The sequence below is a fragment of the Salvelinus namaycush genome, unplaced genomic scaffold (genome assembly GCF_016432855.1).
Source record: "Salvelinus namaycush isolate Seneca unplaced genomic scaffold, SaNama_1.0 Scaffold443, whole genome shotgun sequence".
Taxonomy (NCBI): Eukaryota; Metazoa; Chordata; class Actinopteri; order Salmoniformes; family Salmonidae; genus Salvelinus; species Salvelinus namaycush.
Genome location: NW_024061135.1, coordinates 108,507 through 134,901, shown reverse-complemented (window position 1 = coordinate 134,901; position 26,395 = coordinate 108,507). Strand labels below are relative to the sequence as shown.

Below are 26,395 nucleotides of genomic sequence, written 5' to 3'. Positions count from 1 at the left end.
CGTTGAATCAGGTGTTTTAGCTGTGGAATAGTTCAACTATATGGAACGGCTGGGGGGGGGTCGGTTGGGGGGTCCCCCGAGGAGAGTTTTGAAACCCCCTGGGTTAGATCAACTGCCAAATGACTGACTTGCTGTACAGTTTACTTCATATCTTTAATTCAGTCAGGTGGTAACTGCCTTGGTAATTTGGTATTACAGTAAATAATTAGCCTATATTCTAATAGAGTATGAATCAAATCAGTTTGAACTTAGTCCATCAAAACATCTGATATTCCTTCACAGAAAAATACACAATTAAATTTTTCGGAATTTTCACTTGCTTGATAACCTAATATTGTGTAAGAAATGGTTTGTACTGAAATGTTAAAACATCACTTTGTTTACATGAATCTGTAAATACAATGCTTTGAACTATGACCAAGGTCTAAAATGATTTATTTTGTCAAAAGATACATTTTTACCTAAAAACGTCTAGATAAACCCGCTGGGCTGAAGGAAACCGTTACATAATGACATTATTCTCATCTTAACGAAAATGATTCCAGTGGTCCCTTCCTTTCGATGTTTCGTATTGAATTTTACATTGCAAAAAAAAACAATCCAGAGGGGGGCTGTTTTAAAGACATCAGTCCTGTTGTTTACCAGAGTTTATTGTGTATGTTTAGTCGTACGGTTGGTCACACGGTAGTACGGTTGGTAGTACGGTTGGTCACACGGTAGTACGGTTGGTCACACGGTAGTACGGTTGGTCACACGGTAGTACGGTTGGTCACACGGTAGTACGGTTGGTCACACGGTCAGGTATTCTTTGAGCTTGTCCATGATGGCTGACATCCTGTCTGCCGGGATGAGCATCACGGTACGCTGCGGTTTCATGGGGACGTCGTCGAAGGACCACCGCCCGCTCAGAACACTGTCCGTCTCCTCCTGCACCGAGTAGTGGAACTTCATGGTGGCTTGCTGTAGCGGGGACATGGACAAATGGTTAAGGCAGTGGAAAAGGACGAGTTAAAAAAAAAAGGGCCATTTTTAACTCATCAAGTATAGATTGAGTAGCCCTAAAACTAGTACAACTTGAGGAAGTTATGATTAGTGACCAGGGTTGGGGGTTGAAATACCAATTCTCTTCATTTGGGACATTTGATAATGGGCTTTACTTTCTGAATTGAAATGGAATCGACTCCCGACCCTGCTAGTGATATCCCGTCTTGTGGTGCTCCGCTGCGGAAGATGGAAAACTAGAAGGTTCCAGCTTTTGCTTGAATAGCTGATTGTCAGATCCAAGTAGAGGAGGTGAAGGAGTGTCTGCAACACCAAGACTAGTACCAGTAGGCAGCTGGTGGGGGGGGGGAACAAAATACCTTGTCCTCTCCCTCCTGGACTAGTGAAACTCTGTTGGCTGGACTCCCTGCTTGTGTCATAAAACCCCTACAGTTTATCCAGAATGCTGTAACCCGCCTGGTTTTCTACCTTCCCTAGTTCTCCCATGTCACCCTGCTCCTCCACACACTCCACTAGCGTACAGTCGAAGCTCCCATCCACTACAAGACCGTGGTGCTGACCTACGGAGCAGCAAGAGGAACTGGCCCCTCCTTCCCTTCAGGCTCAAACACCCCAACCTGAGCCCTCCGTTCTGCCACCTCTGGGCTCTTGGCCCTACGGGAGGACAGCTCTCACTCAGCCCAGTCCAAGCTCTTCTCTGTGTGCAGCGACTCCGCTGTCCTAGCTTTAGGGGGGGGGGGGGGGGGGCGGTTCCACCATTGGGGTGCCAGGACAGCGGAGTCCCGGCACATCTTCTGAAAAAACATCTAAAACCCTACGACTTCAAAAAGTACCTTAAACAATCCAACATCAAACCTAAATGGTATATATTATTATACTTAAAGTTGGGGAGGCAGGTAGCCTAGTGGTTCGAGCATTGGGCCAGTAACCGAAAGGTTGCTGGATCGAATCCCCGAGCTGGACAAAGTCGTTCTGCCCCTGAACAAGGAAGTTAACCCACTGTTCCCCGGTAGGTCGTCATTGTAAATAAGAATTTGATCTTAACTGACTTGCCTCGTTAAATAATAAATAATGAAAAGATGTACCTCATAGAAGAACTCCTCCTCTGCGTTGACGAACGTGAGCTCGTCTTTAGGCGGTGCTCCTCTGGTCTTGGAGGGATCCTTATAGGTCTTACTGATCATCAGGCAGTAATGACACTTCCCACTGGGCTTGTTGCTGCTCTGGGCTTCTGCCATCTCCTCCCTGGAACATTCAATCAATGACGTGGTCATGTTTTTATAGTAGTGTATTGACACACCGCTTTCGGTCTTCTTTCCATAGACAATACATACATGGAATTACTTTTGTACAAACAAATATGTCAGATATTTAGCATTTGTTTATCCGGTGCAAAGTGACCCATATCTGAGACAAGCAGTTATATTATAATTATAATTGCAGGTCCATATTAATTATATTTAATTACCATGATTAGAAGGGTTCATCTACAGTAGCATACCCATAATGCACAGCAGGTGATTGACAGTGAACACAATGGTACATCGCTTGAGCGACAGTCCATTAATCTGAGAGCATGTCTTGTTGACAGTCCAGTAATCTGAGAGCATGTCTTGTTGACAGTCCAGTAATCTGAGAGCATGTCTTGTTGACAGTAATCTGAGAGCATGTCTTGTTGACAGTAATCTGAGAGCATGTCTTGTTGACAGTAATCTGAGAGCATGTCTTGTTGACAGTAATCTGAGAGCATGTCTTGTTGACAGTAATCTGAGAGCATGTCTTGTTGACAGTCCAGTAATCTGAGAGCATGTCTTGTTGACATTCCAGTAATCTGAGAGCATGTCTTGTTGACATTCCAGTAATCTGAGAGCATGTCTTGTTGACATTCCAGTAATCTGAGAGCATGTCTTGTTGACAGTCCAGTAATCTGAGAGCGTGTCTTGTTGACAGTCCAGTAATCTGAGAGCATGTCTTGTTGACAGTCCAGTAATCTGAGAGCGTGTCTTGTTGACAGTCCAGTAATCTGAGAGCATGTCTTGTTGACAGTCCAGTAATCTGAGAGCGTGTCTTGTTGACAGTCCAGTAATCTGAGAGCGTGTCTTGTTGACAGTCCAGTAATCTGAGAGCATGTCTTGTTGACAGTCCAGTAATCTGAGAGCATGTCTTGTTGACAGTCCAGTAATCTGAGAGCATGTCTTGTTGACAGTCCAGTAATCTGAGAGCATGTCTTGTTGACAGTCCAGTAATCTGAGAGCATGTCTTGTTGACAGTCCAGTAATCTGAGAGCATGTCCTGCTGACAGTCCAGTAATCTGAGAGCATGTCTTGTTGACAGTCCAGTAATCTGAGAGCATGTCTTGTTGACAGTCCAGTAATCTGAGAGCATGTCTTGTTGACAGTACAGTGTGCAGGGATGCAACAGAATAGTATTATTATTATTATTAAATAAAAAAATAAAAAATAAAGAGTTTCTTATTGGACAACACCAGGTAGTCCATCCCTGTTTCCGGATGTTTTCTTTGGTTTTATGACCTAATGAACATGACCCAGGAAGGATAACTGAAAGAGAAAGGGGAGGTAACTGGACTCTGCTGTTTGTGGAGGGGCAGGGCGATCTGTGGGGGTTCGGGTTAGACAGAGACTCACTGTAGATGTTTGTGGAGGGGCAGGATGATCTGTGGGGGTTCGGGTTAGACAGAGACTCACTGTAGCTGTTTAGAGGGGCAGGATGATCTGTGGGGGTTCGGGTTAGACAGACTCACTGTAGCTGTTTAGAGGGGCAGGATGATCTGTGGGGGTTCGGGTTAGACAGAGACTCACTGTAGCTGTTTGTGGAGGGGCAGGGCGATCTGTGGGGGCACGTTGATGAACCTCTCGCTGAGCAGCAGTCCTACAGGCTTACTGGTGTCGTTGAGGACCTTCTCCAGATCGTCTGTCACACTATGGGGACAACTCTTCTCACACTGACCCAGGATCAGATCCTTTACCTCCTCCACACACTGGACACCCTGTGGACGAATCATAACACAGTAATTAACATATAGACCTTATTCACGAGACTGCCATGATTGTTCAAAATGCAGGCTAGTGCAATAGGCAGGAAGAGGAAGTAGGCTACTACTTATTGAAGTCTATGCAAAACAGATCTTTCCTCAAGGTCGACCTTTTAAAATATCAGATTCAGACAAAAGACATCTTCTCTCTGTCTCTTAACATTTCAGTGGTTGAGAAAGTGTCAAGTTTAGTGATTTCACAGATTATATATATATATATATATATACTTTTTATTTAACCTTTATTTAACTAGGCAAGTCAGTTATAAGAACAAATTCTTATCTACAATGACGGCCTACCGGGGAACAGCGGGTTAACTGCCTTGTTCAGGGGGCAGAATGACAGATTTTTACCTCGTCAGCTCGGGGGATTCGATCTAGCAACCTTTCGGTTACTGGCCCAACACTCCAACCACTAGGCTACCTGCCCCCCCCCCCCCCTCTAACCACTAGGCTACCTGCCTCTAACCACTAGGCTACCTGCCCCCCCCCCCCCTCTAACCACTAGGCTACCTGCCTCTAACCACTAGGCTACCTGCCTCTAACCACTAGGCTACCTGCCTCTAACCACTAGGCTACCTGCCTCTAACCACTAGGCTACCTGCCTCTAACCACTAGGCTACCTGCCTCTAACCACTAGGCTACCTGCCTCTAACCACTAGGCTACCTGCCTCTAACCACTAGGCTACCTGCCTCTAACCACTAGGCTACCTGCCTCCCTCCTCTAACCACTAGGCTACCTGCCTCCCCCCCTAACCACTAGGCTACCTGCCTCCCTCCTCTAACCACTAGGCTACCTGCCTCCCTCCTCTAACCACTAGGCTACCTGCCTCCCCCCCTAACCACTAGGCTACCTGCCTCTAACCACTAGGCTACCTGCCTCTAACCACTAGGCTACCTGCCTCCCCCCCCTAACCACTAGGCTACCTGCCCCCCCCCCCCCCTAACCACTAGGCTACCTGCCTCCCCCCCTAACCACTAGGCTACCTGCCTCCCCCCCTAACCACTAGGCTACCTGCCCCCCCCCCCTCTAACCACTAGGCTACCTGCCTCTAACCACTAGGCTACCTGCCTCTAACCACTAGGCTACCTGCCTCTAACCACTAGGCTACCTGCCTCTAACCACTAGGCTACCTGCCTCTAACCACTAGGCTACCTGCCCCACCCCCCCCCCTCTAACCACTAGGCTACCTACCTCTAACCACTAGGCTACCTGCCTCTAACCACTAGGCTACCTGCCTCTAACCACTAGGCTACCTGCCTCTAACCACTAGGCTACCTGCCTCTAACCACTAGGCTACCTGCCTCTAACCACTAGGCTACCTGCCTCTAACCACTAGGCTACCTGCCTCTAACCACTAGGCTACCTGCCTCTAACCACTAGGCTACCTGCCTCTAACCACTAGGCTACCTGCCTCTAACCACTAGGCTACCTGCCTCTAACCACTAGGCTACCTGCCTCTAACCACTAGGCTACCTGCCTCTAACCACTAGGCTACCTGCCTCTAACCACTAGGCTACCTGCCTCTAACCACTAGGCTACCTGCCTCCCTCCTCTAACCACTAGGCTACCTGCCTCCCTCCTCTAACCACTAGGCTACCTGCCTCCCCCCTCTAACCACTAGGCTACCTGCCTCCCCCCTCTAACCACTAGGCTACCTGCCTCCCCCCTCTAACCACTAGGCTACCTGACTCCCCCCTCTAACCACTAGGCTACCTGCAGCCCCAAATAGATAACATATATCTGACCGTACCTTTCTCTCAGTGAGGTTGAGCATGCTGATGAAACCAAACACCTCATCAGCTGGATCCTCGTCATCATCACTGTCCTCTGGCACTTCTGCTTGCTGATAACAAAACATGCAAATAGACATACATGATGCTACTGAATTCATATAGATTGTTCTCCTTTGGATGTGGGGTTGGAAGCTGGAGCTAGAAACACAAGCATTTCGATACACATGTGTATGTGACGAAATAAAATTTGATTTGAAGAAAGCATATGTGTATAATCATATTTCGGGTGTTTAATATGATGCGTTAAATTATATGACGCATATTTAGTGACGGTCTGATCTGATGTGAACGGTGCACCGCGTCTTGTTTCTTACCCTGATGACGCTTCCAATATGATTCTGCTGGATGAGGAGATCGGTCAACTCGGATGTATTGACACGAGCCTTCAGAAACAGCTGTTGCATGAGTTTCTTGACCCCATTGTAGTCATTGTGAGTAATGGTATGGGCCTCAAAGTCTACAATGACCTCCTAGGAAACAAACAAAGGTTTTTTAATACAAGTCCAGAATCCCGAGACAATGTTTTGGACTGGAGGGGGACTCGGGGCGAATGTGCTGCCAGTTTTAGTGTCAATACACGTATCGATTGTTTGTTTGTCTAAACTTCTCTTATGGTTTTAAGTGTGTAAATATCCATGAATTTTACTATTTAGCTAGTTAAAACTCTGAAGTTATCGACTGGCTATGTTCAGCATGTCCCTAACATACGTAACATTATTAGCTAGCTTGATATGAACAACAGTTGTTTGCTAAAAAAAAGCTATCTAGCTAACCCCTCTAACGTTAGCCAGTGCTAGCTAGCCTGCTAGGCCATGAATGTAGCCAGTTCGCTAGAGACATTATCGTACTTCATTGATCTCCTCTTCTGATCCGCTGTTATTCTCTGCTGAATCAACGTCGTCTTCCAATCCTTCATCAGAGCTGTTATCCTCACTATCAGCGGGATTTTCTCCCATTCCAACTGCTCGTCTTTTCGCTGAAGAAGCCATGCTGCCAAAACAGATACCACGCGTAAGGGAAAGGACGGGGGCGGGGCAAGGGATTAATGTTGAGTTGGGAGTACTGAGAAACTGAGACACAGTGGAGGCCATATTGGATCAATTGCTGCATGCTTCGTTATGCATGGAACGCCCGTGTGTAGAACCGCAATGGCGTCCCGTTTCTCATTCTGACAGCAGAATGGAATAAACCATTTTGATGAAAGGGGAAATATATTGTATCTAAATTATTGTTTAAATATGTTAGAATATTGTTTACTGAACTGTTCCAGAAGAAAAAACAAACTACTACTTTCTTTAATTGTAACTGTAGTGATAACATTCATTGTTATTGCTCAAGTATTATTCTAACAAAACATGACTATTTTGTTGTCCCCCTATTTCCTCGTTTTAGTAGTAGCCATGAAGCCAGCTGGAGGAAGAGCTTGAGGTACAGTGTTTGTGTACATCCGATTTTTGTTGATTTTCTACGGTTTCTGTTAATTTTCTGTTGACTTGAAAACGAAAACTAGTTAGCTCAATAGTTAAGCATGATAAATATTGTGTGTGCAGTTGTTATTGTTTTATGGTTGCGCCAACGAAGCCAAGTAATGTGTCGCCTTGGCTCACAAGAAGTGACAGCTCCATATTTGAATTGTACCGCATAACTTAACAGCTTTGCAAGTACATAAAACGTACAGTACACTGGTGCATGAGATACCTGAGCTCTACAGCTGACTGAATAACACCGCATGCCTCGAATTGATAAATGGTCCAAGCAATGAAAACAGTTGATTCATGGCTCAACAGCATTGTTATCAGTAGGCGACATATGACAGGCGCTGGGTGTAACGTTAGCCTAGCTATGGGTTACACCCCCCGTCAACCTTCTGTTCTGAAGCTACTGCACAGGATCAGTCATTCAGTTTAAAATCTTACTAAATAGAGTAAATCTGCATTGGGTGGATTTTATTATTATTTTGTTTGTCGATTTTCATCATTGACCTCGTTGCTGACGGTAACATTAAGTTGTATCCCGTCTTGTCTTATTCCACAGGGCTCTGAGTCATCGGTCGAAATGCATGTGCTGCTTCTGAAAGAACCAAGAGAGGGAGGCTCTGGACCAGATCCTTACATCAAGGTACAGTAGAGAAACATCTTTTGTATTGATATTTGCAGCTGGCATGTGCATTCTATTCTGTTCTATTCAATCCTATTCTACTCTACACCTATTAAAATCCATTATAGGACGGGTGGTTCTAATGCTGAATGCTGATTGGTTAAAACCGCATTCCAGCCGGTGTCGGTTCCATAAATTACCACCTGCTAAATCTATGACGTTAAAATGCCTATTTACCCTGTTCCATCTGACTGCGCAATCCACTGTCTCATCAGCCCAGCCAGGCAATTTATAAAATTGATCTCCACTATAAAAAGCATATAGACATTATCTCACATTACTTTTAGACTAACATTCAGTTTTCAACAGCGGATGTTTTGTATAAACCTTGCTGTCTGTCTCTCCGACATTTGCAACATTGTTTCAATATTCAAATTCAATGGAACGATTTGCCAATAACAAACACCCGTCACAATATAGCCTCGAGACACCGGCTTCTCGGGCATTATAACCTAAATGTATAATGGGTGACTGTGTAACAGTGAATTTGATTTGATTTACAGAACTCTCAACTTTGTACTTACAGGAGCTGGCATCCCGTGGACACAAAGCAACCTTAATTCCTGTGCTGTCTTTTACATTTGTTTCCTTGAACACTTTGTCAGACAAGGTGAATACCATTTATATACATCAAAGTGTTGATTTTAAGATCGAAAGTTTGGTAACATTTTACTGGGACGCCGAGCGTCATAATGCGTTATGACACGGTCATAACCATGTCAAAATATGTCAACAGCTGACATAACTTGTCATAACCTGTCATAATATGGTTATAATACTGTCATGACACATATATATTTAGACCTATTGCGTTACTTTATGGCTGGTTATGACACCTACATAAGAGTGTCAAAACCCATAAAACCTACCAAGGTAGTTACTTTATGGCTGGTTAGGACACTGACTAAACCTACCAAGGTAGTTACTTTATGGCTGGTTAGGACACTGACTAAACCTACCAATGTAGTTACTTTATGGCTGGTTAGGTCAATGACTAAACCTACCAAGGTAGTTACTTTATGGCTGGTTAGGTCACTGACTAAACCTACCAATGTAGTTACTTTATGGCTGGTTAGGACACTGACTAAACCTACCAAGGTAGTTACTTTATGGCTGGTTAGGACACTGACTAAACCTACCACACAAGGTAGAACATTCCATTCCACCATAGCCTACTGGTCAACAGTATGTTTATATTATACAATAGTTTCTGAAATTGACCATATTAAATTATCTTTATAATTGCACACAAATTGATGTCAGACATGCACCTACCCATAATGCTCTATTGTTGATGTCTGGGATGAATGCAGGAGCAGATTTCAGGAGCAGGACAAGACACCTGACTGATTGACATAAGGGCGTGTACGTGATAGGCCTACCTGGCTTCATTGGCTTGTAGGATTATGATGTCATAATGCTTCATGACAGTGTCATAAAGTGTATTTTCTTAGTCCAAGTAAAGTGACACAGGATGGTCATAATGCTTCATGACAGTGTCATATAGTGTATTTTCTTAGTCCAAGTAAAGTGACACAGGATGGTCATAATGCTTCATGACAGTGTCATATAGTGTATTTTCTTAGTCCAAGTAAAGTGACACAGGATGGTCATAATGCTTCATGACCGTGTCATAAAGTGTATTTTCTTAGTCCAAGTAAAGTGACACAGGATGGTCATAATGCTTCATGACAGTGTCATATAGTGTATTTTCTTAGTCCAAGTAAAGTGACACAGGATGGTCATAATGCTTCATGACAGTGTCATAGTGTATTTTCTGCAAGTTATTTAAAATACGATGGGGAAAAAACACGACTGTAAAGAATTAATTATTACAACAACAACAACAACAAAGAAACAAACTTTCAAAACGAAAGGAAACTTCTTGGCAGGGAAAAACACATTTGAATAAATGTGGGTTTTTTACACTCTTATGTAGGTGTCATAACCAGCCATAAAATAACGCAATATATTTAACAACAGGTGTATATATAAGGGTCATGACAGTGTTATGACCATGTTATGACAGGTTATGAATAAGTTATGACATGGTTATTACAGCGTCATGACGTGTTTATGACACTGGGTGTCAAGTAAAGTGTTCCTGAACGTTGTACTGTTTGGTTTCTTGTTTAGTCGTCGTTATACAGCTGTTCTCTGCTCCTCCTACGGCTGTTCTCTGCTCCTCCTACAGCTGTTCTCTACTCCTCCTACAGCTGTTCTCTACTCCTCCTACAGCTGTTCTCTACTCCTCCTACAGCTGTTCTCTGCTCCTCCTACAGCTGTTCTCTGCTCCTCCTACAGCTGTTCTCTGCTCCTCCTACAGCTGTTCTCTACTCCTCCTACGGCTGTTCTCTGCTCCTCCTACAGCTGTTCTCTACTCCTCCTACGGCTGTTCTCTGCTCCTCCTACAGCTGTTCTCTACTCCTCCTACAGCTGTTCTCTGCTCCTCCTACAGCTGTTCTCTACTCCTCCTACGGCTGTTCTCTGCTCCTCCTACGGCTGTTCTCTACTCCTCCTACGGCTGTTCTCTACTCCTCCTACAGCTGTTCTCTGCTCCTCCTACAGCTGTTCTCTGCTCCTCCTACAGTTGTTCTCTGCTCCTCCTACAGCTGTTCTCTGCTCCTCCTACAGTTGTTCTCTGCTCCTCCTACAGCTGTTCTCTACTCCTCCTACAGCTGTTCTCTACTCCTCCTACAGTTGTTCTCTGCTCCTCCTACAGCTGTTCTCTGCTCCTCCTACAGCTGTTGTCTACTCCTCCTACAGCTGTTCTCTACTCCTCCTACAGCTGTTCTCTACTCCTCCTACAGCTGTTCTCTACTCCTCCTACAGCTGTTCTCTACTCCTCCTACAGCTGTTCTCTGCTCCTCCTACAGCTGTTCTCTACTCCTCCTACAGCTGTTCTCTACTCCTCCTACAGCTGTTCTCTACTCCTCCTACAGCTGTTCTCTGCTCCTCCTACAGCTGTTCTCTGCTCCTCCTACAGCTGTTCTCTACTCCTCCTACAGCTGTTCTCTGCTCCTCCTACAGCTGTTCTCTACTCCTCCTACAGCTGTTCTCTACTCCTCCTACAGCTGTTCTCTACTCCTCCTACAGCTGTTCTCTACTCCTCCTACAGCTGTTCTCTACTCCTCCTACAGCTGTTCTCTGCTCCTCCTACAGCTGTTCTCTACTCCTCCTACAGCTGTTCTCTGCTCCTCCTACAGCTGTTCTCTACTCCTCCTACAGCTGTTCTCTACTCCCCCTACAGCTGTTCTCTACTCCTCCTACAGCTGTTCTCTACTCCTCCTACAGCTGTTCTCTGCTCCTCCTACAGCTGTTCTCTACTCCTCCTACAGCTGTTCTCTACTCCTCCTACAGCTGTTTCAGCCAGAACAACATGGCGGGCTGATTTTTACCAGCCCGAGGGCGGTGGAGGCAGTCAAAATGTGTCTTGAAGATGATGAAAGAACGGAACGTGAGTAGATCCTCATGTGAAGTTTTAAACGATGTACTGTAAAAATGCCGCCCCCCCCGTCGTCAACAAATTGTCATTGTTAGGAAAGGAATAGACCTCTTGTGCCTTAGTCTCGTGCGTTTTCAGACGGACCTAAGTCAACACGAGTTAGTGTGTGTAAGATACTCGTTTTTAATGTCTGTTATACGTTTTTCTATTCTAGAGTGGAACAAGGACATTAAAGACAAATGGAATGCCAAGTCCATCTATGTTGTTGGGAAGGCTACTGCAGCGTTAGGTGAGTAATTGATCGCCAACATTGTGTAAACTTACTGGCATTAAACACTTCTGTTCAGCATGGAGTTCTTTGTAGTTTACAACGCCCTTCATGTCTCTTAAGTCTCTCCTTTGTTTCACTGAGAGGATCTTGTCATTGGTCACTTGGAGGCCTAGTTATATCAAAAAATAATAACACCTGGGATATATACTGTAAACTCAGTGGCCAGTTTATTAGGTACACCCATCTAGTACTGGGTAGGACACCTCTTTGCCTCCAGAACAGCCTGAATTCTCCGGGGAATGGAAACCGTTGCTCAATTGGTATCAAGGAACCTAACGTGTGCCAGGAAAGCATTCCCCACACCTTTACACCACCGCCACCAGCCTGTACCGTTGACATCAGGCACCATTACACCACCGCCACCAGCCTGTACCGTTGACACCAGGCAGGATGGGGGCCATGGACTCATACTGCTTACACCAAATCATGACTCTGCCATCAGCATGACTCAACAGGAACCGTGATTCATCGGACCAGGCAATGTGTTTTCCCCCTCAATTGTCCAGTGTTGGTGATCGAAGTGCCCACTGGAGCAGCTTCTTCTTGTTTTTAGCTGATTGGAGGAGAACCCGGTGTGGTCGTCTGTAGGGCTGTGGTCGTCTGTAGGGCTGTGGTCGTCTGTAGGGCTGTGGTCGTCTGTAGGGCTGTGGTCTCCCTGTAGGGCTGTGGTCGCCCTGTAGGGCTGTGGTCGTCTGTAGGGCTGTGGTCGTCTGTAAGGCTGTGGTCGTCTGTAAGGCTGTGGTCGTCGGTAGGGCTGTGGTCGTCTGTATGGCTGTGGTCGTCTGTAAGGCTGTGGTCGTCTGTAGGGCTGTGGTCGTCTGTAAGGCTGTGGTCGTCTGTAGGGCTGTGGTCGTCGGTAGGGCTGTGGTCGCCCGGTAGGGCTGTGGTCGCCCTGTAGGGCTGTGGTCGTCTGTAAGGCTGTGGTCGTCGGTAGGGCTGTGGTCGTCTGTAGGGCTGTGGTCGTCGGGAGGGCTGTGGTCGTCGGGAGGGCTGTGGTCGTCGGGAGGGCTGTGGTCGTCTGTAGGGCTGTGGTCGTCTGTAGGGCTGTGGTCGTCTGTAGGGCTGTGGTCGTCTGTAGGGCTGTGGTCGTCTGTAGGGCTGTGGTCGTCTGTAGGGCTGTGGTCGTCTGTAAGGCTGTGGTCGTCTGTAAGGCTGTGGTCGTCTGTAGGGCTGTGGTCGTCTGTAGGGCTGTGGTCGCCTGTAAGGCTGTGGTCGCCTGTAGGGCTGTGGTCGCCTGTAGTGCTGTGGTCGTCTGTAGGGCTGTGGTCGTCTGTAGGGCTGTGGTCGTCTGTAGGGCTGTGGTCGTCTGTAGGGCTGTGGTCGTCTGTAGGGCTGTGGTCGTCTGTAGGGCTGTGGTCGTCTGTAGGGCTGTGGTCGTATGTAGGGCTGTGGTCGTCTGTAGGGCTGTGGTCGTCTGTAAGGCTGTGGTCGTCTGTAGGGCTGTGGTCGTCTGTAGGGCTGTGGTCGCCTGTAGGGCTGTGGTCGCCTGTAGGGCTGTGGTCGCCTGTAGGGCTGTGGTCGCCTGTAGGGCTGTGGTCGTCTGTAGGGCTGTGGTCGTCTGTAGGGCTGTGGTCGTCTGTAGGGCTGTGGTCGTCTGTAGGGCTGTGGTCGTCTGTAGGGCTGTGGTCGTCTGTAGGGCTGTGGTCGTCTGTAGGGCTGTGGTCGTCTGTAGGGCTGTGGTCGTCTGTAGGGCTGTGGTCGTCTGTAGGGCTGTGGTCGTCTGTAGGGCTGTGGTCGTCTGTAGGGCTGTGGTCGTCTGTAAGGCTGTGGTCGTCTGTAGGGCTGTGGTCGTCTGTAGGGCTGTGGTCGTCTGTAGGGCTGTGGTCGTCTGTAGGGCTGTGGTCGTCTGTAAGGCTGTGGTCGTCTGTAAGGCTGTGGTCGTCTGTAGGGCTGTGGTCGTCTGTAGGGCTGTGGTCGTCTGTAAGGCTGTGGTCGTCTGGAAAAAGCTTGTGCTCTTGTTCCTTGCCTCAGGCTGCACACGCTGTTCTGTCATCAAGTGGTCATATTTTCACCCACCAGACTATTCTCCATTTAAATCTTGTCTTTACTAATATGTCAAAATTGTTTCGATTTAGAATGGGTCATTTATCAATGGGCAGGAACAGGGACAGGAACAGGGACATGAACAGGGGGCAGGGACAGGGGACAGGGGACAGGGGACAAGGGACAGGGGACAGGAACAGGGGGCAGGGACAGGGACAGGAACAGGGGGCAGGGACAGGGGACAGGGACAGGGGGCAGGGACAGGGGGAAGGGACAGGAACAGGGGGCAGGGACAGGGGACAGGGGGCAGGGACAGGAACAGGGACAGGGGACAGGAACAGGGACAGGAACAGGGGGCAGGGACAGGGGGCAGGGACAGGGGGCAGGAACAGGGGACAGGGACAGGGGGCAGGGACAGGGGACAGGGACAGGGACAGGGGACAGGAACAGGGGGCAGGAACAGGGGCAGGGACAGGAACAGGGGGCAGGGACAGGGGGCAGGAACAGGGGGCAGGGACAGGGGGCAGGGACAGGGGGCAGGGACAGGGGGCAGGAACAGGGGACAGGAACAGGGGGCAGGGACAGGAACAGGGGGCAGGGGGCAGGGACAGGGGACAGGAACAGGGGACAGGAACAGGGGGCAGGAACAGGGGACAGGGACAGGAGGCAGGGACAGGGGGCAGGGACAGGAACATGGACAGGAACAGGAACAGGGGCAGGAACATGGAACATGGACAGGAACAGGGACAGGAACATGGAACAGGAACAGGGACAGGGGGCAGGAACAGGGGGCAGGGACATGGAACAGGGACAGGAACATGGAACATGGACAGGAACATGGAACAGGAACAGGGGCAGGAACAGGGACAGGAACAGGGACAGGAACATGGAACAGGAACAGGGACATGGAACAGGAACAGGGACATGGAACAGGGACAGGAACAGGGACAGGAACATGGAACAGGAACATGGACAGGAACAGGGACAGGAACAGGGACAGGGACAGGGACATGGAACAGGAACAGGGACAGGGACAGGAACATGAACATGGAACAGGAACAGGAACAGGGACAGGGACAGGAACATGGACAGGAACAGGGACAGGAACAGGAACAGGGGGCAGGAACAGGGGGCAGGAACAGGGACAGGGACAGGGACTGGAACAGGGACAGGAACAGGGGACAGGAACAGGAACAGGGGACAGGGACAGGAACAGGGGACAGGGACAGGAACAGGAACAGGGACAGGAACAGGGGACAGGAACAGGGACAGGGACAGGAACATGGAACATGGACAGGAACAGGAACAGGGACAGGAACAGGAACATGGACAGGGACAGGAACAGGAACAGGAACAGGGACAGGAACAGGGACAGGGGGCAGGAACAGGGATAGGGGGCAGGGATAGGGACAGGAACAGGAACAGGAACAGGGACAGGAACAGGGGGCAGGAACAGGGATAGGGGGCAGGGGGAAAACACATGTCATTTGTATGCACTCTAATAGTGAATGGAGGCCGTGAGTTTTCCCACCGGTCCGTGTTGTAGTTGGGTTTTATAGCGGCGCATATTATGAGCAGCTGAGAAATACATATAAAAAGGTAATGTGTCGCCCAATTAATTATTAAAATATATTTTTTAAATTCCCATTACTAGGCAATTCAAAATCAAATACAAGTTCATAAGCCTATATGCATAAGCTCTAATATACGTATGGATGTTTTTGAATGATTTATCACCTTTAGAAAGTGCTGTCCATTTCGTTGTTGTTAGGCTTTGAAACAACATCCACATCAACCATGTTTTACACTGTTTCAACCTGCTGTTGAACGTCTTTCTTCACATTGATCATCACAGTGAGGTGAGTTTTAAAAAGTAAGTTAGGCCAACTGTTTTCAACTGGGACAGTAGAGCCCTGAGTACCAGGCCATTAGGACCTGATGGAGGGACAATAGAGCCCTGAGTACCAGGCCATTAGGACCTGATGGATGAACAATAGAGCCCTGAGTACCAGGCCATTAGGACCTGATGGAGGGACAGTAGAGCCCTGAGTACCAGTCCATTAGGACCTGATGGAGGGACAATAGAGCCCTGAGTACCAGGCCATTAGGACCTGATGGATGGACAATAGAGCCCTGAGTACCAGGCCATTAGGACCTGATGGAGGGACAGTAGAGCCCTGAGTACCAGTCCATTAGGACCTGATGGAGGGACAATAGAGCCCTGAGTACCAGGCCATTAGGACCTGATGGATGGACAATAGAGCCCTGAGTACCAGGCCATTAGGACCTGATGGAGGGACAGTAGAGCCCTGAGTACCAGTCCATTAGGACCTGATGGAGGGACAATAGAGCCCTGAGTACCAGTCCATTAGGACCTGATGGAGGGACAGTAGAGCCCTGAGTACCAGGCCATTAGGACCTGATGGAGGGACAATAGAGCCCTGAGTACCAGGTCATTAGGACCTGATGGAGGGACAATAGAGCCCTGAGTACCAGTCCATTAGGACCTTGATGGTCTGTCAGCAGGTTGGGTACTACTAAAGCATGTCCATCTACGGTCATGTGGAAATGTACTGCGGTCATGACTCATGACTGCCAGTGTGGAAGTAATAAGGTCACTGCAACAGCCCTAGTCATCTGCTGCAACAGCCCTAGTCATCTGCTGCAACAGCCCTAGTCATCTGCTGCAACAGCCCTAGTCATCTGCTGCAACAGCCCAGGTCATCTGCTGCAACAGCCCAGGTCATCTGCTGCAACAGCCCTAGTCATCTGCTGCAACAGCCCTAGTCATCTGCTGCAACAGCCCTAGTCATCTGCTGCAACAGCCCTAGTCATCTGCTGCAACAGCCCTAGTCATCTGCCGCAACAGCCCTGGTCATCTGCCGCAACAGCCCTGGTCATCTGCCGCAACAGCCCTAGTCATCTGCCGCAACAGCCCTGGTCATCTGCCGCAACAGCCCTGGTCATCTGCCGCAACAGCCCTGGTCATCTGCCGCAACAGCCCTGGTCATCTGCCGCAACAGCCCTGGTCATCTGCCGCAACAGCCCTGGTCATCTGCCGCAACAGCCCTGGTCATCTGCCGCAACAGCCCTGGTCATCTGCCGCAACAGCCCTGGTCATCTGCCGCAACAGCCCTAGTCATCTGCCGCAACAGCCCTAGTCATCTGCCGCAACAGCCCTAGTCATCTGCTGCAACAGCCCATCTGTGACAAGGACAGAGAGTTGCACGTTCCCAAGATGCTGTTCTGCACACCACCGTTGAACTGCGCCGTTATTTGCCTGTTTGGAGGCCGACCTGTTAGAATGCACCGTTCTCGCCATTCTCTTCCCGAACCGTCATCAACGATCTGTTTTCACCCACAGCACTGCCGCTGACTGGATGTTGTTTGTTTGTTGGTACCATCGTCGCTAAACCCTTAGTCGCTGTAGTGCCTGAAATGCCCAGGAGGGCGGCCGTTTCTGAGATGCTGGAACCGGCGCGTCTGGCACCAACGACCATTACACGCTCAAAGTCGTTTAGGCAACTTGTTTTTCCCGTTCTAACGTTCAATCGAAACAGTAACTGAAGCATCGATGCCTGTCTGCCTGCTTTATATAGCAAGCCACGGCCACGTGACTCACTGTCTGTAGGAGAGAACCGTTTTTTGTGAACGGGATGGTGTACCTAATAAACTGGCAACTGAGTGTAATAAAAAAAAAAAGAAGCTGTAAATATCACAGAGTGGGCCTTTAATGAGATGGTACTAGATACAGTATGTGTGGCAGACACCTGGATGTCACAGTAACGTGTTAACCATGTTACCACTAGCCTGCAGTCAGCTGGAAAGGACTTTTCCACAAGTGACAGTTTACTGACACCTTGTTGCCTGTCTTTATAGAGGGCAGGTGGCAGGTGCAATACTCTCTTGGTGTCTGTACTTTTCCGTTGACCTCTGATTATTGGGAAGGAATTTACAGGGTTGTTCTGTTAGCTGAAACGTTAAAGTTTGACTGTGTTGAACTGTTACCTGCACCAAAACACGTTCTGAGAATGTATAGGGTGTTCATTCCTGTGTAGCATAATGACTACTAATGTATTAATATCATAAACTACTACATTTATTAATATCATAAACTACTAATGTATTAATATCATAATGAATACTAATGTATTAATATCATAAACTACTAATGTATTAATATCATAAACTACTAATGTATTAATATCATAAACTACTAATGTATTAATGTCATAAACTACTAATGTATTAATATCATAATGAATACTAATGTATTAATATCATAAACTACTAATGTATTAATATCATAAACTACTAATGTATTAATGTCATAAACTACTAATGTATTCATATCATAAACTACTAATGTATTAATGTCATAAACTACTACATTTATTAATATCATAAACTACTAATGTATTAATATCATAAACTACTACATTTATTAATATCATAATGAATACTAATGTATTAATGTCATAAACTACTAATGTATTAATGTCATAAACTACTAATGTATTAATGTCATAAACTACTACATGTATTAATATCATAAACTACTAATGTATTAATGTCAAACTACTAATATATTAATATAAACTACTACATGTATTCATATCATAAACTACTACATGTATTAATGTCATAATGAATACTAATGTATTAATATCATAAACTACTAATGTATTAATATCATAAACTACTAATATATTAATATAAACTACTGTATGTATTAATATCATAAACTACTAATGTATTAATATCATAAACTACTACATTTATTAATATCATAATGAATACTAATGTATTAATGTCATAATGACTACTAATGTATTAATGTCATAAACTACTAATGTATTAATATAAACTACTACATGTATTAATGTCATAAGATGAAAAGTAGGTTTCTGTTTGGTATTGTATTTCAGTAATCAGTTGTCTGTTTTTCTTCCGTAGTGGGAGACCTAGGTCTGATCCCCCTGGGAGAGGACACTGGGACTGCAGACGTTCTCTCCCGACTCATCCTTCAACGTACGACAGTCATTTACCTTTTTAAACGCAACGACACCGAACAACAATATAAACGCAACATGCAAAGCGTTGGTCCCACGTTTCATGAGTTGAAATAAAAGATCCCATAAATGTTCCATACACACAAAAAGCTTATTTCTCTCAAATTTTGTGCACAAATTTGTTTACATCCCTGTTAGTGAACATTTCTCTGTTGCCACGATAACCCAGTTTTGTCACACAGCACAATGCCACAGATGTGTTAAGTTTTGAGGGAGCGTGCAATTGGTATGCTGACTGCAGGAATGTCCACCAGAGCTGTTGCCAGATAATTTAATGTTAATTTCTCTACCATAAGCCGCCTCCAGTGTTGTTTTAGAGAATTTGGCAGTACGTCCAACCGGCCTCACAAGCTCATCTGCGTGCACGTTATCCTCACCAGGGTCTTGTCCTGACTGCAGTTTGGCGTCATAATCGACTTCAGTGGGAAAATGCTCACGTTCGATGGCCACTGGCACGCTGGAGAAGTGTTCTCTTCACGGATGAATCCCGGTTTCAACTGTACCGGGCAGATGGCAGACAGAGTTGTGTGGGCGAGCAGTTTGCTGATGTCAACGTTGTGAACAGAGTGCCCCATTGTGGCGGTGGGGTTATAGTATGGGCAGGCATAAGATACAGACAACGAACACAATTGCATTTTATCGATGGAAATTTTAATGCAGGGAGATACCGTGATGAGATCCTGAGGTCCATTGTCGTTCCATTCATCAGTCAACATCACCTCATGTTTCAGCATGATAATGCACAGCACCATGTCACAAGGATCTGTACACATTTCCTGGAAGCTGAAAATGTCCCAGTTCTTCCATGGCCTACTGCATACTCACCAGACATGTCACCTGTTTGAGCATGTTTGGGATGCTCTGGATCGACGTGTACGACAACGAGTTCCAGTTCCCACAAATATCCAGCAACTTCGCACAGCCATTGAAGAGGACTGGGACAACATTCCACAGGCCACAATCAACAGCCTGGTGAACTCTGTGTGAAGGAGATGTGTCGCGCTGCATAAGAAAAAACGATGGTCACACCAGATACGGACTGGTTTTCTGATCCACGCCACTAACCTTTTTCTTTTAAAGGTATCTGCGACCAACAAATGCATACCTGTATTCCCAGTTATGTGAAATCCATAGATTAATTTATTTCAATTGACTGATTTCGTTTTATGAACTGTAACTCAGTAAAATCTTTGAAATTGTTGCATGATGTGTTTTATATTGAGCTAGCTAACGTTAGCCACATTCTGGCTCGATATAGGAGAGGACACCAATATATTACCACTTCTCTTCCCCTGTGGTTCCATTAAAAGAGAAGTTTTACCTACTGCTTTGAGGGAAAACGGTAAGTTTCCTTTATTACGACTTACTTAAATGCATTATAACTCATATTTTTTAATACCCATGAATACTCTACTATTTACAAGGTAGTATCTAATACCATAGGTGACATTCATTTCGTTTTTTTTTTTTTTTTTTTAGGAGTTCCTCTAGACACTCTGATGGTTTATCAGACAGCGCAACATCCTGACCTGGAGAAGAACCTAAAGAACCATTTTACAGAGCAGGTACAGGAAGCGTCAACAAGCGGGACTTTTCCCCTCAAAACACTATCCCATATATCCGTTGTGATGTTGTTATCGTTCGGAAACAGTTATACCACTAATCATCACGGTTTGGGGTCTGTCCACACACAGGGTGTTCCAGCCAGCATTGCTTTCTTCAGCCCGTCGGGAGTCAAGTTCTGTTTGGAAACGGTGAGAAGACTGTCAGGTCAACAACTGAAGCAGATCAAGGTAAAAAAAAAACGTTCCTTTTTTTTTTCCGATGTAACTTTAAGTGACTGCGGATATCTTCTTGGAGCTTGTGATTGCTATTATACTGCCAATACAATTGAACTTAATGTTGTGTTGTCTTCCAGTTTGCAGCCATAGGACCCACCACAGCAGATGCCATGACAGCAGAGGGGCTATCGGTCAGCTGCTCAGCAGACAAACCTACAGCTGAGCACCTAGCCACAGGGATAGCAAAGGCTCTACAGTGACAGACTGACGAGACAGACCACAAACCAACCTGAAAACGTGATCCGTCCCCCATCACTTTCTCAATCAACCTCTGTGAAATGGATTGTGGTATTGCATTCTTTGGGATTGATTTATCTCCCTGAAGTATTTGCTATTATTTGTGGCTTTTTATGTCATATTTTGATTCCGTTAACCATCTGTATATTTATTATATTGTCATGTGTTGTTGTGCACCAGATATTGTAATGCTTTATGCCTATTTGTTGACACTGAATGTATCAAATCATGCTCTTATAAACTTGTGAATACACTGAGCTGATGGAAGTATTGTTTTTATGGTAAAACATTGAGACAATTATTTTATTGTGCCACACTAGGCAGGTAGCCTAGTGGTTAGTGTTTAATCCCCGAGCTGACAGCTGACAAGGTAAACATCTGTCGTTCTGCCCCTGAACAAGGTAGTTAAACCGCTGTTCCCCGGTAGGCCTTCATTGTAAATAAGAATTTATTCTGACTTGCCTAGTTAAATAAAGGTTAAATAAATGTATATATATATATATATGAAAAAGGAGCACACATTGATATATATATATATATATATGAAAAAGGAGCACACATTGAACAATTAGTGCATGGCTTTAACAATATGTTGAAATGGTGATAATTGATTTATTTATGGCCGTTTTTTTTAAACAATAAATCGAGCTGGGGGGAGAGACGCGCGCCATGCGTTCCAAACAGGTGTTGTTCCTGGGCGGGAGTCGCGTGGCTATTTTCCCGCCCTTGACTGTCGGAGATGAAAGGCCAACAGTTAAAACCGCCCCGTATCCATTAGTAACCAGTATCCATTAGTAACCAGTGAAGCGTTAGTCACACATTTGGTCAACATTTTATTTAGCAGCCGCTTTAAATAGAAGAGATGTTTACCTTTCACAGCTAAGTGCGTATTGCGAGTCAAATGTACTTTATTGAAGTGTCGATACTCTGTAAAACTTCAAAGTGTGTCACGTTAAAGGGCGTAACTTTGGAAAAGAGCCTTTATATTTTGGTTGAGGACAAGATTCGCTCTTCAGTGGGTCATTATCTCTCTCTCCCCCCCAGCAAACTGACCCGTGTCAAGACACACCGCAACAACCCACGATGCTGACTTTACTCCAGCTGATAAATGTATTATTGTTGACCAGCATTGGCTCCACTGATGCAGAGAAACTCTTCCACAGTCGGGATCATTCCGATCTACAGATCTCCTCCTCTCACCAGGCTGAGTTCATAACAGACAAGGATACTGCAGAGGTAAAACTTTATTTCTCTCTCTCTCTCCAAGTGATCAGTATTTTATTAGGTGCAAATGTGATGTTCAGCTATTCAACATATGGCAGATTATACTGTCTGGCAGATTATACATTCAAAAGGTCAGAGATGCCGATAAAGTTGTCCATAATGGTTAAGACTGTTTATGATGGATATTGTAATATATTCAGTAGCGGTTATAAAGGCGTTATGGATGTAAACATAAGCGTGAGGGTTTAACCCCATTACAAGACACGGAGGGTGTGCTGCTCCAACATGGTTTAAATCCATTTTAGATTAGACATAAACTAGATTTAGTAAATCTAGGTTTAAAATTCATCAGTGTTACACCACTTAATTTTAAAACTGGATTAGTTAATCTAAGGTTAAATCACTAAACTATGATCAGTGACAGGTGTCCTAATGGATTCACCATAGCAATATGTTGTAATTCTATGGAAACAGACCAGCACTGCTCATTGCAGGCTAGCCAGCAAAGTGACTTTTCACTTCAGGCTGAGGATGAAATTAATTGCACTTTTCTGTCAAATGACTTTGAGTTAATCCATGTTGGTGCAATCCACCCTGAGTGAATCAAATAAAATCTTAACTAAAATGGGCCAAAGGTTGTAAGAGTGGAAACTACATACCTGATAGCATAGCTGCGATGGTCACCGCCTCGTTCACACAATCAAACTCACAGGACGCCAGCAGAGCCTTGGCCATCTGAGCGTCCAATGGCAACTCAGAGATTATGATCCCGATCTCTGATAGGTTCCCATTGTCGTCCAATGCCGCGAGGTAATCCAGCTCCTCTAGCGACTGCATCAGACCCTCTGGATCTGGGTTGGAAGTAGACAACTTAGATAATAGATAATAAAAGACAAGATCTGGATAGGAAGTAGATCATCCTAGACTGGTAGCCAGACTAGTGGAATATTATCTAAACATACTGGTAGCCAGACTAGTGGAATGTTATCTAAACAGACTGGTACCCAGACTAGAGGACTGGTACCCAGACTAGAGGACTGGTACCCAGACTAGTGGAATGTTATCTAAACAGACTGGTACCCAGACTAGAGGACTCGTACCCAGACTAGTGGAATGTTATCTAAACAGACTGGTACCCAGACTAGAGGACTGGTACCCAGACTAGTGGAATGTTATCTAAACAGACTGGTACCCAGACTAGAGGACTGGTACCCAGGCTAGAGGACTGGTACCCAGACTAGAGGACTGGTACCCAGACTAGTGGAATGTTATCTAAACAGACTGGTACCCAGACTAGAGGAATGTTATCTAAACAGACTGGTACCCAGACTAGAGGACTGGTACCCAGACTAGTGGAATGTTATCTAAACAGACTGGTACCCAGACTAGAGGAATGTTATCTAAACAGACTGGTACCCAGACTAGAGGACTGGTACCCAGACTAGAGGACTGGTACCCAGACTAGTGGAATGTTATCTAAACAGACTGGTACCCAGACTGGAGGACTGGTACCCAGACTAGAGGAATGTTATCTAAACAGACTGGTACCCAGACTAGAGGAATGTTATCTAAACAGACTGGTACCCAGACTAGAGGAATGTTATCTAAACAGACTGGTACCCAGACTAGAGGAATGTTATCTAAACAGACTGGTACCCAGACTAGAGGACTGGTACCCAGACTAGAGGACTGGTACCCAGACTAGAGGAATGTTATCTAAACAGACTGGTACCCAGACTAGTGGAATGTTATCTAAACAGACTGGTACCCAGACTAGAGGTCTGGTACCCAGACTAGAGGAATGTTATCTAAACATAGTGGTAACCAGACTAGAGGACTGGTACCCAGACTAGAGGAATGTTATCTAAACAGACTGGTACCCAGACTAGAGGACTGGTAACCAGACTAGAGGAATGTTATCCAAACAGACTGGTACCCAGACTAGAGGACTGGTAACCAGACTAGAGGAATGTTATCTAAACAGACTGGTACCCAGACTAGAGGAATGTTATCTAAACAGACTGGTACCCAGACTAGAGGACTGGTACCCAGACTAGAGGACTGGTACCCAGACTAGTGGAATGTTATCTAAACAGACTGGTACCCAGACTAGAGGACTGGTAACCAGACTAGAGCAATGTTATCTAAACAGACTGGTACCCAGACTAGAGGAATGTTATCTAAATAGACTGGTACCCAGACTAGAGGACTGGTACCCAGACTAGAGGACTGGTACCCAGACTAGAGGACTGGTACCCAGACTAGAGGAATGTTATCTAAACAGACTGGTACCCAGACTAGAGGACTGGTACCCAGACTAGTGGAATGTTATCTAAACAGACTGGTACCCAGACTAGAGGACTGGTACCCAGACTAGAGGACTGGTACCCAGACTAGAGGAATGTTATCTAAACAGACTGGTACCCAGACTAGAGGACTGGTACCCAGACTAGTGGAATGTTATCTAAACATAGTGGTAACCAGACTAGTGGAATGTTATCTAAACATAGTGGTAACCAGACTAGTGGAATGTTATCTAAACAGACTGGTACCCAGACTAGAGGAATGTTATCTAAACAGACTGGTACCCAGACTAGAGGAATGTTATCTAAACATAGTGGTAACCAGACTAGTGGAATGCTATCTAAACAGACTGGAACCCAGACTAGAGGACTGGTACCCAGACTAGAGGACTGGTACCCAGACTAGAGGAATGTTATCTAAACAGACTGGAACCCAGACTAGAGGACTGGTACCCAGACTAGAGGACTGGTACCCAGACTAGAGGAATTGGTCTATCAGTAGCAGTGGTAGGAGGAGGGCTCTGATGAGGTCTGTCAGTAGCAGTGGTAGGAAGAGGGCTCTGATGAGGTCTGTCAGTAGCAGTGGTAGGAGGAGGGCTCTGATGAGGTCTGTCAGTAGCAGTGGTCGGGTTGTTCACTGTGTGACTGTGTGTGTTGCTGTTATTCCCTGTGTTGTTTATAGCAGAACCATTGAGAGTATCACCTACTGGGTCGTAATATTCTGTTGTGCTGCTGGCAGATATATCATGTTTGTAGGTACTAACACTGCTATTAAACGTGTCACTGAATGTATTGTCAGTCTCTGTATAGTTTCCATCAGTGCCATTAGAAAGGTCAGTGAATATGTTATTGTCCTCTGTGTAATCAGTAGCAGAGCCATTTAAAACACCACTGAATGTATTGTTAAAGTATTCTGAGGTGTCTGTGTTCTTAGTTAGCGAGGTGTCTGTGTTCTTAGTTAGCGAGGTGTCTGTGTTCTTAGTTAGCGAGGTGTCTGTGTTCTTAGTTAGCGAGGTGGCTGTGTTCTTAGTTAGCGAGGTGTCTGTGTTCTTAGTTAGCGAGGTGGCTGTGTTCTTAGTTAGCGAGGTGTCTGTGTTCTTAGTTAGCGAGGTCTGTGTTCTTAGTTAGCGAGGTGTCTGTGTTCTTAGTTAGCGAGGTGTCTGTGTTCTTAGTTACGAGGTGTCTGTGTTCTTAGTTAGCGAGGTGTCTGTGTTCTTAGTTGCGAGTGTCTGTGTTCTGTTAGCGAGGTGCTGTGTTCTTATAGGGTTGCTGTGTTCTTAGTTAGCGAGGTGTCTGTGTTCTTAGTTAGCGAGGTGTCTGTGTTCTTAGTTAGCGAGGTGTCTGTGTTCTTAGTTAGCGAGTTGTCTGTGTTCTTAGTTAGCGAGGTGTCTGTGTTCTTAGTTAGCGAGGTGGCTGTGTTCTTAGTTAGCGAGGTGGCTGTGTTCTTAGTTAGCGAGGTGGCTGTGTTCTTAGTTAGCGAGGTGTCTGTGTTGATTCCAAGTGCTGAGTTGGTGGAGTTGTGTACTTCATCAGTAGCATCATCAGTCTCCTTATCCGGGACCCCACATCTAGGCTTGTTCATGGCAGCCTTGGTGGCGTCATCAAACAGCCCTGTGACAGACAAGCCGGACACCATCTGGAACTCTCTGAGAGCTGAGATGAAGGCTTGGCTTTCAGTGGGATTTGGAGAGTCTTCATCGTCATCGTCATCATCAGTCTCTGCACGTGACAACGATGAGTCTCCCTCCTGTATCCCAGATAGGTCTTCCTCGCCAGGAAAGTCTTCATCGTTAGAAATGCCTGTTGATTCTTCAAACTGGAGCTCCTCCCAGTTCACTGGTCTTATGAAGCCATACCTTGAGAGAAAGAGCTGGAAATGGCATGTGGTTAAACAGCTTGTACAAACACCTCTAGAACATCCTACAGGTAATGGTGTAATAACCTAGTCTGT

At 45.9% G+C, this 26,395-nt stretch overlaps 3 protein-coding genes across 4 annotated transcripts in view; 2 read left to right on the top strand and 1 right to left on the bottom strand.

Moving 5' to 3' along the window:
• Positions 1-134: 134 nt before the first annotated feature.
• Positions 135-6,942, bottom strand: LOC120041331 (protein BCCIP homolog). Its single transcript, XM_038986268.1, has 6 exons — positions 6,700-6,942; positions 6,166-6,321; positions 5,809-5,901; positions 3,822-4,009; positions 2,088-2,247; positions 135-960 (listed from the first exon to the last, which is right to left on the bottom strand). The coding sequence occupies exons 1-6, from the start codon at positions 6,940-6,942 to the stop codon at positions 790-792; spliced, it is 1,011 nt and encodes a 336-aa protein (XP_038842196.1). The 3' UTR covers positions 135-789.
• Positions 6,943-7,705: 763 nt separating this feature from the next.
• uros (uroporphyrinogen III synthase) lies at positions 7,706-21,174 on the top strand. 2 transcript variants are annotated; one of them, XM_038986271.1, is made up of 9 exons: positions 7,706-7,969; positions 8,535-8,618; positions 11,369-11,465; positions 11,668-11,742; positions 18,724-18,798; positions 20,098-20,181; positions 20,319-20,404; positions 20,534-20,632; positions 20,758-21,174. In XM_038986271.1, exons 1-9 carry the CDS (start codon positions 7,907-7,909, stop codon positions 20,878-20,880), a joined length of 786 nt encoding a protein of 261 aa, XP_038842199.1. In that variant the 5' UTR covers positions 7,706-7,906; the 3' UTR covers positions 20,881-21,174. The 2 variants fall into 2 exon arrangements, with proteins under 2 accessions (XP_038842199.1, XP_038842200.1); XM_038986272.1 differs by lacking the exon at positions 18,724-18,798.
• Positions 21,175-21,874: 700 nt separating this feature from the next.
• Positions 21,875-26,395, top strand: part of mmp21 (matrix metallopeptidase 21) — a 20,119-nt gene continuing 15,598 nt past the window's right edge. Inside the window, exon 1 of the mRNA XM_038986273.1 lies at positions 21,875-22,153. Coding sequence (XP_038842201.1) covers positions 22,001-22,153 — 153 coding nt within the window. The 5' untranslated portion in view covers positions 21,875-22,000. The remainder of the gene's footprint in view (positions 22,154-26,395) is intronic.